The sequence below is a fragment of the Falco biarmicus genome, chromosome 3 (assembly GCF_023638135.1).
Source record: "Falco biarmicus isolate bFalBia1 chromosome 3, bFalBia1.pri, whole genome shotgun sequence".
NCBI classification, from domain to species: Eukaryota; Metazoa; Chordata; class Aves; order Falconiformes; family Falconidae; genus Falco; species Falco biarmicus.
In genome coordinates, this window is record NC_079290.1 from 111,561,132 (window position 1) to 111,570,934 (window position 9,803).

The 9,803-nt window shown below is 37.1% G+C and overlaps 1 protein-coding gene across 1 annotated transcript; it reads right to left on the reverse strand.

Annotated features, from left to right (window-relative positions):
- Positions 1 to 2,937: 2,937 nt before the first annotated feature.
- On the reverse strand, positions 2,938 to 7,978 carry LOC130146751 (arylacetamide deacetylase-like 4). The gene is made up of 4 exons (XM_056333240.1): positions 7,823 to 7,978; positions 5,595 to 5,811; positions 4,736 to 4,799; positions 2,938 to 3,715 (listed from the first exon to the last, which is right to left on the reverse strand). Exons 1-4 carry the CDS (start codon positions 7,976 to 7,978, stop codon positions 2,938 to 2,940), a joined length of 1,215 nt encoding a protein of 404 aa, XP_056189215.1.
- Positions 7,979 to 9,803: the final 1,825 nt, after the last annotated feature.

Sequence of the window (9,803 nt, forward strand, 5' to 3'; positions counted from 1 at the left end):
CAGTGAGCACAATGAATCATTGAGGTAATGGGTAATCAGAGAAAGAAGACTGATCGGAATAAAGGAGCCATCGTCTGCAGGATTATGCCTATTTATTTCAGGAGCCATAAGGAGAAAGTGCATCATATGCAGGCAGTAATGTTAAATGCTTTTAAATAAATAATAATCTTTATAAATAGTAGAGTTAATACATTTGGAATGTTTTCTATTTGCCTGCTTATTTTTGAAAATACTTGCTGTTACATATTAACTTTTAATTAGAAAGGTACAAAGAGGTTCTGTAAAGACAGCAAAGCAGAAGATAATTGAAGTTGTAGACTTCTGTAATAAAACACTGTAACTTGATTGGTTTAGAACAGGTAATCTAACTTTAAAATCATTGTGGTTTAAAAGGTGCTCTGTTATTAAAAATAACAGCTTCAGTCTATGAAGACATAACAACAGGTTCGGTAAAAGTACTTAAAGCATGGATTGACTTTTTGTAATGTGTTTTGGGTACTCGTCTTCTGTGCCCAGAGCACAAAGAAGTTTGCCAGTTTATTCTGCTGGCATTAGAAACTCAATTGTGTACTGACATCTGGTGATGGGAATGATGCACAACAATTTTTCCTTTTCTTAATTTCTTTTAACATCTTCCTGTAACACATAGCTGCACAAATAGTGTCAGGAGCTCCCAGCTGTACTGAACTTTGCAGCATTTCACCAGTTTTCAGGTCTTGACAGTGTTCTGATCTGTTCCTGAATCCTTTTATTTGTGATATACTGCCTTTGTGCCAAAGTCTAGCTAAAGAAATGTGGCTCATGTCCATGTTATTTAGTCTTACTACCTCTGTAGTGGACCAGCCTTGTCCACAGCCTGTTACTGCCTGGGGAGCATCATGGCATGGTCTGCCTCTTTACTCAGGATGTAAACTCTAGAGTTAATTATCACCTCAGGCATACTCGCCTTCCCTTTTGGAAAGAACTAGTTGTTTCTGTTGAGATGGGAAGCAACTGCCATATCTAAGGAAACTTATTTTTCAAGATTATATTTTCCTACGTTCTTTATGGGTAAAGACTCCTTGATAACCTAGCAGTTACCTAGGTTAAAAAAAAAAAAAAAAAAAAAAAATCTGTAGTATCTTCAGCATGCCTTCTTCAGGGTTTAATACCCATGAGAGATTTGACAGTTGTCAGCCTTTGTCTTAGTCTGACTTCTTCTGTATTCTAGCATTGGGAATCTACTCTTCTATTACTTTATGGACAAACTGCCACTGACATCAATGGAGCAAGTAAATCTTAGCGTTAGTGGGATAGGTTGCCCACATGAAAAACGCAGCATTCAAAAATTGGTTTTAACTGATAGGTGTGTCTAGAAATCAGGAAAATACTGTAGAAGATTTTTCGGGCTTTTTGCTTATTCAAATTGTACTCATTCAGAAAGGGCATATGGAAGAGCCCTGTAAAATTTCCTCTTTTTTCCTGAGTGTAACTGAATGTCATTCATATTGTTCTGGCAGGCTTTATTTTCTCATATGCTGAATACAGATAATATAGCCACGCAGAGCATGGCAGAATGTCCTTCTGTTGCTTGTAGGGTGTCTTCTGCTGGAACACTTACCTTACATAACTGTCTGCCACATGGCATTGCTTTTGATTATAGTTTAAATAAGCCAGTGGTGGGCAGAAAATATGTACAATAACATCAGATAAAGATATTATTATTAATTTTATATGTTAAATCTATAAATTTCCCTGACAAGAATGAAGGTAATTCATAGTATGGGTAGTGTTCTAGGTATTAATTTAAGCAAAGATAGTCAGAAGTTTTGACTGTAAGTAAAATTGCTACCTAGCCCTGCTTCTATTTCTGTGTGGAAATATATGATGCCTCTAAGTATAATTTACTGAAGAATTTAAGATATTAGAGTCTAATGACATTATAAATTATTGTAATGCAAGATATAAGGTTATAATAAAAGCAGAGAGGAAACAGTTATACTGTGAGACACTCATCTCAGGAGAACAGTGTCATTGAAATGTTTACATTTCTTGGCAATACTTGCTTACATTTCTAAGAAAATATCGGTACACATTTGCCATGCTATTTTGTTTTGTATTTTTACTGATCATTAATCTCATCTTGTTGTAAACAGTTTAAGAACAATGTGAACTTTGATTTCATTATGATTTTTTTTTCTTCCTTCTTCATTCTCCTTACTTTGCCATGGCACTTTACATTGTTCCTCTGTGAGGAAGTGCTTCCTGCTTCAAACAGTGCAGGCCTACAGTTAATACAAAGCTCTTTGTAAAGTAACTGATACTACTGTATATTCCCATATATCTTTATCTATATATAAAAGATATATACAGGATTTTAAAAACAGATTTTATATTCCTTAACCAATACTTTTTATAACATCTGTAGTTTCAGGCCTAACCCTTTTCCTGACCTCCTTTCCTTCCACTTCTTTTATGTCTATGCTCAAATCTTTTCTACTATATTCAATTCTCTTTAAGCATTCTTCAAATTCAGCTTTCACCAGATGTAGGCTTTAATAAATCATTAACTGTGCTCATTATACACTTAACCTTCCATGATTCATTCCGTTACCTGCCCCAAGTAGTCCTCAAATTGCGGTTTGTGTTTTAATATTACCAGAACTTTATTGAGCCAAACGTCATTAGAGAACACTTGCCATGGAGACCAGATCTTTTATGGGCACAGGAGAAAACTTTGAAGAGGTGGTAGAAGAAAGGTAAGTTTACCTGATTTTGCCTCTCGTAAGAGAAGACGAAGCAAAAGCAATCACCAAGTTGATTTATTGGGTAAAAAGAATACAGATGCACTGCAGAAATTTAAGAAGATGATTTAATAGGAAAATAGAGGGTATTTTTTAAAAATCTTTGCAGGCAATAAGAGACAGGAATCAGGAAAGGAAAGCAAGAAATGGAATTTTACATCAATCTTAGAAAATGTACTATCTTTTCCAGGCCTTTATTTCCAGACCGGAATCCTATCACCTTACCATAAAGAGCTAAGAATAATGTTCCATGGAATCCCTCTTGCAGATGGCACCAGGTCACTTTTACACCATGATCCTCTAATCGTTTCTTGTACAGCAGTCCATCATCTCTAAGCACATCAAATTCACAGGTCAAAATGAAAGTCTCAGGAAGTCGAGCAATAACACTGTCTTCAGCTAGCAGTGGTGAAAAAACAGTGTCAAACATAGGCTTGACCACTGCATAGACTTCTTCTGAGAAAGGATGCTTTGTACTTGGTTTGTAGCCTCTTGTTTTAAACTCATGAGGGATGCAGTCAACGTTTATCCATTTCTGATACTTAAGTTGCAAATCTTCTGGAATATGACAACCTTTGAACACTGCTTCCATGACAGACAAGTCTTTATTAAGATACTTCAAACCAAGAGCAAGGGTTCGTTCCTTTAACAAAATGGGGACTCCCTTATTCTGCTGATAAGAAGGCAAATTGAAGTCTACACACTGGAGAAAAGGATATATTAGGATTTGTGCTCTCAGCTTTGGGAGATCTCTTCTGTTCACCAGTGCTTGTGCAACAGCAGCAGTGAGTGTACCTCCACTACTGTCTCCACAGATGATAATGCGGGAAGGGTCTACTCCATATTCCTGTGCAGTCCTCATAAAGTGTACGGTGGCAGTGACACAATCCTCAGACTGGGTTGGATATGGATACTCGGGAGCTAAGCGATACCTAAATATGAGTTAAAGTGTTTTAACATAGTCATATCTAGTGAATGGTCCTCTTGTCATCTTTTCATTCATGTATTTCTTTCTGAAGACAGGAAAATATTCTGAGATAATGACAGCAATAGAATTTATCAGTTATTGCTTTCTTATGTATTATTTGCTATTGTTGTTAATAGTGTACTGACTCCCTCAAACATCTTTGCAGAATACTCCTTTCCCTATCTCTTAGGTGACTGAAGGCACAGGCTGGGTCATTGTAGAATTAGGTGGCAAGACCAGTATGTGTGGCCTTGATATGAACTGTATCAGTTATCAGCAATTCTAATTAGAAATTGCAGTGAACGTTTCCCAACAAATTGTTAGAGAATATGAGCACAGGAAATTGATAATGAAAATAGGAAAGGTTTTCAGTGTTTTTTTATCAGCTGAGTTCTTTATAAACAGAATCAATAGGAGTTAATTGTTCAAGTATTTTAGGATGTAAACACTAGTTAGTGCAATTTTAATCAGTTTCTAAGACACCAACTTTTTTCCTGAACTTTTAGAAATTGCTTCCTTTAAAAGCTCATCAGAAAAATATTTTTGATGTTTGAAATCAATCGCAGGTTGATTGCAAGTTAAATGTGGATATCCCTCCACCAGTTTTTCAGAACTACTCACTGAAGTGAGTGTTTAGTAGTCTGGGCAACTGTGCTTTTACAGGAACAGTTATACTTCAGGCACAGTGTTGGCTTTCACCTTATAGGTGGTTTGGATACAGCTTTAGGAGACAAAACCATCCTTACCTCTTAGTGGTGGCTACAAATTAGAAAATTATTATAATGAATTTTATTTGGAAATAAGCAATTGGAGATTAGGTGACTAATTCTTCCTAAGAGTAATTAGTGCTGTGAAACACATGTGATTATTAAATGTAAGTACTGTATGCACTTTACAAGGATTGTGACTATGTAGTAAAGACTTACAAACCTAGAAGGAGGCACAAATGGCTATCGTATTGTGTGTCTGGATTGACTCCACTTACCCAACAGACACAACCACTGAATTGCTTTTTCTAGCGAAATAGCGGCATGTTCTTTCATAGGCCCCTGTAAAACAAAATATTTCAATGGAACTGTAACTTGCGTTAAAACCAATTTGAATGAAACCATTCTGAAATTCTTCTCTCTATTCTGTGATTAATACTACACTGTAATTCTATTATTGTAGCATGGTCTAATCTGGACATTGCTCACCATTTCATTACTTCTGGGGGAATCTTCTTGCAAGTAAACCCCCTGGAATTTACATGAATGTATTGTATTGTTTCATTCTTCTCTTTGAAAAGTCAGTTAATAGAAGGCACCACTGCTGCCACTTCTAAAGCAGTATTGCAGGTGAGAAGTTATTTTAAAAAAACCGGCAACATGAACTCCCCCTGCTAAACCTAGCACAAGGATTTTTCCTGTGCATGTGCTGCTGTCTAATCTCTTAGGCCTTTCCAATTCAAATACCAAAATGTTTTTTTTCCTTGTTTTGCCACTGTGAAGACACAGCAGTATACACACATACACATAAGCTTGTACATACATGTGAACACAGACTGGGTTCTTTAAGAAATAAAATTCTAATGAGATTTTCAACTTTTCTCATAAGCATGAAGAAGGAAGAAAACAGGCATTATAAATGATCAGATATTAAAAGTTCTGGATACACAACCTATGTAAAGAGAATTTAACATGATTCCCACTGCATATAAATAAAATTACTCTGCTGTCCTGAAATTAATTTTGTTATTTATAATGCTTAACCTACTAACTCTTCTTGTCATGTAAGAAATACTGAATCAGATCAGAAACTGCATAGTATTTTTAGTTATAGGTCATACTATTTATATTACTTACGTATGCTTCCAAACCGTCCAACTCCTCCATGAAAATAAAGGATTCCTCTTCTTTGGCCAGTGGTTGACATTTTTGGCTGGTAAATTCTTACTTTAACCTTTTCAAACCGTAAGTCCTTGATAAAAAGATGTTTGTCTTTTAATGGTGGTACTCCATCCATTGCAGCCCTGAGGAAATGGACCTCTGAGGTGATACCTACTTTGTCCAAAAACTTGCCCTATTAATAAAGGGAAAGAAACCACAGATTAGTGCAGATGTCTGTCTTGGCTTAGGAGTGGGGGCCCAGAGACATGCTCAAGCACAGGACTAGGGTTTGCAGCAACATGCACAGAGCAATGTCTGTGGGAGGGATGTGACAGAGCTGTGCTATCTGTGGTGTTAGGGTCCTCTGGCCTCTGTACACAGGTACACAGGCCTACCGTGTGCACCCCAGAACCTGACTGCACTTCATGCCAGCTCTTCTACCTAAATCATTGCTGGAATAAACTGGGTACAAGAAGCTTACACAATTATTGACGCGGTAGGTAGCATAATTTAACCAGTCCCTCTATTACCAAGACAGGATCAGTTGTAAGTCGCCTGTCGATTGTTTAGCTTTACCAATATGTCAGTTTTTCTTCTTATAGACTGAATATTGGGTGAAAAAATAAAGGATGAGTTAATGAATTTTTTAGTGAAGAAGTTGTATTAACTTTAAGGTGAGGAGGGGTTTATTTAAGTGTATCCTCATAGGTGAATGCAGACATCCTCTCACAAAATCTATTAGATCGGACACAACTACTTCAAACTGCTTTCTCTCCAGTTACATCACGTGCATCTTTTGTCCCAGCTGAAGACTAGATATGCTAGTAGACTTTAATTTCCCCTGCAGTTTTGACATTGTGACAATCTTTGAAAGGATTTGGCTACTTTGGCATAACTAATTTGCCCAACAGCAATACCACAAGTTGCTACGTGACTCTGACTTCACTTGCATTTAAACTTTTGTATAACCATACGTTAATATTCTTATCTTTCTGCTTCTTTAGATGATGTGGTACAGTGCTTTCGCTTGGCCTCTCAGAAGAGGTCAGCAGAAAAGGTACAAAATTATAAGATCAGAAGTTAAAAACCACATTAATCACCATTTTATTTCCAAATTCTGAAGTTCAGCTTTTTCCATATGAATTACACAAAGATAAAATTTGTCTGATAAATAAGGAGTATTCATACAGTGTTTTGAAAATGTTGAAGTCCACACATTGTAGAGTAGATGTAGGAAATTTAATTTGACTTGTGTTGCTCTTCTGTTTCACTGCATTGCTTTGCTGTGGCAGCAGTGTTCAGGCCTGGGTGGGGCACTTCTCCAGAGACGTGATGAGTCAGTTCGTAGGAGCTTACTGGCTGACTTCAAACAAAACTTCATAAGCAATGTAGCAGGGAAAGGGAGGAAGAAAAAACATTGGAACATGAAATTGAAGTGAAATGTGATACTCAAGTCAAAGAAACTGATTATTTTTTTTACAATTCAAAGAACTAAAAGAAAAGAAGCTTGATTTTAGGTATCACAGAAGTGTTTTTAAAATGACAGAGGCAACAGTTAATTCAGCAAAGAATAGGTGTTGAAACAGAAAGACAAGTAGAAGTCACATTTTAGTTTTGAAGCGAAGCAAGTATGAAAAACGAGGATCAAAAATGTGCCAAAAACAATGACAGAGAAAGACAGCTTTAATACTATGTGTACTATCTCAAAAAAGAAAATCATATAGACATATTGAAAGGCAAAAGATGATGAGTGTGGCAGTTGTCTTTCAGAAGGCTCAGAGTACACAGCTGTAGAAAGGAGCTGAAGTCATAAACATTATTTAGTTGCTCCTTCTGTAAGTAAGCACTGTGTTACACAGCGCAGAAGTTCCACATATACAGTGCAGTAAGCTTCTGAAGCCTTCCAGCAGTGCATCGAGGCAACAGGATTAAAAAGCTAAAACACAGGCCATCAGAAAACACTGGGAATTACACAGTCTGCAGAATTTTATTTTTCCATATTGTTACCTTTGGTGCTCTGTAGCAAGCAGCAGAGTCTGTTACATCCAGCTGAGCTGAAGGTATCTGCAGTGGTTCTCACATCACCAAATAAATCCAGTGGCATATTTCCAATATATTTAAACACTGATTCTAAAAAAACCTCAGCAATCCATTACCCCTCTATCAGAAATTAAAAACTCCAGCTTTAATGAAGTTTTACTTACCAGACCAAACCCGAAGTTCAGGATGTAATGAAAAAGGTAAAGCTTTCGGCGCTGACTAATTCCATGAGGGATGTCTGCCGTGGGGTGTTCATAATAGAATGCCATTGCCACAAAGACAGTCAAAACAGCCAGAAAAGTCACTAGGAGGAGTTCCATCTCACTGTAGTGTTAGGAGCCAAACAGAAGAACCAGCTGTGGCTTCTTTCCCCCTCTGGCTTTTGAAGGATTTCTGAAGGTAAAGGCAAAGGATTAGCAATTCTCTTCATATCCCATCATTCAGCTTTTAAAAATGCCAATAGGAAGATGAAAGTGTGTGGCAATCAAACCATACAATTAAACAGGCAGTAACAATTAGTTGTGGGAGAGGCTTACATAAGCAGTTTTTCGTATTTGCAGCTAACATGTTCTGAGTCTCTGCCTATCAATATAGAAGCCGTACTTGATGTATCATTTGTAGCATCAGTGTTAAAAGAAGACAAAAACTTATGTCTCTCCCTAGTTCTTGAATGCAGTCAAGTCTGTATTATTTCTGAGTTCCTGTGAAACAGGGTTTCGTAGTAGTCATCTTCAGAGCTGCTCAGTTCCTTGGTTTATTGTGCTTCCACACCTTCCTTCTTTAGACTTTTTAATGAAATCAGGGTTTCAGTGTCGCAAACACATTTCATCATCTTTGATGACTGATTTTGTGCACTGCTATGCTGTTGCATCTTTGAGTCTAATGGAACCAGAAGCAGCTAGAGCCTGAAGTGTCAGTGCTTTGCAGCTTGCTTCATCCTCCTGGGTAGATTTTCTCCAGCAGTTATGTTTGTTTGGTTTGTGTTTGGTTTTTTAACAGCCTCTTGGTTGAGCCTTACAGTACTGCTGTCTCTGTTTTCTTATTAATATATTACTTACAGATGTCATTCCAGGTAGAGATATGATTCCAGCTAATGAAAACTAGACTTGGACTTCATGGTTTCAATGCTAGTAGCAATGACTAGGCATCAGCAGCGCGTTCTTTTCTGTGTACTCTGTGGTGAGCTTTAGAATCTGTGCCTTCTTCTGGAACAAACATATTTTTCAGTGCACAAATCATTAGTAATAAGATTTAACGTGAAGTAAAGCATGTATAAAGCAAGGCTTTTTTGGTCCATACAATGTCACCTTTGGGAACAGTGTCTTTTGACCAGTCTGCTCAAACTGTGAAGGCAACAGATTGTCACTCTGAAAAATACCAGTATGGGTAAATGGGTGTGTAAAACTTAAAAATAAATAAATAAATAGATAGATAGAGATACAAATAAATAAATAAATAAATAGATAGATAGATAAATAAATAAATAAATAAGAGTACAAGGAATGAGCTGAACTTGACATGTATATTAACATTAAACTAAACACAGAGAATCCCAGATCTTTAGAATTCAAAATCCATGACCTGTGTAGGAAGGAAGACCTCAGACTTGATTCCTGACTTTAGAAACTTTTTTTATTATTAATTGTTTAGAATAAACAGGAAGGAACTTCATTTTCAAGTCTTGTAATGTGCTCTCTGAGCAGAAGCTGATTCCATGTTCTGCTCCCTCTGGCCAAACTGTTTCTTCATTTTATCCAACAACTCTTTGCAGACTTTCATTTCTCAGTGTCCCCCTTCCCTCTCCCTCCCTTGCCAGAAGGTTATTTACATGCTAGGTGTAAAATCAGGTTGCTTTTTGTTTCTTCTTCCATGTGGCACGTGATATAGTCACCCAGCTCAATAAGGGATGTTGATGAAAGGCACGTTGCCTGGTGATTGGGACACTCTCCTGGGAAATGGAAGCGGTGAATTCAGACCTGTCAGGACCAAGGTGCATATAGGGTTCAGCTTTCTTATAGCTCGGAGAAGATCATTAGGAAATACTGTTACACAAAACATGGTTGCAGCTCACTTCTTTAGTGTTTAATAGTGAAAGTAGTTAATCAGCTTTGTGCTGAACTGTGCTGTCCCAATGAGTTAGGTGTG

Excerpts from the sequence above, each read along its gene's own strand:
- LOC130146751 (XM_056333240.1), bottom strand. The coding sequence starts at position 7,978 with ATGGAACTCCTCCTAGTGACTTTTCTGGCTGTTTTGACTGTCTTTGTG. Across the intron at positions 4,800-5,594 it reads TGGACGGTTTGGAAGCATAC|GGGCCTATGAAAGAACATGC; the intron begins GTAAGTAATATA and ends TTTGTTTTACAG. Across the intron at positions 3,716-4,735 it reads TCAGTGGTTGTGTCTGTTGG|GTATCGCTTAGCTCCCGAGT; the intron begins GTAAGTGGAGTC and ends ACTCATATTTAG.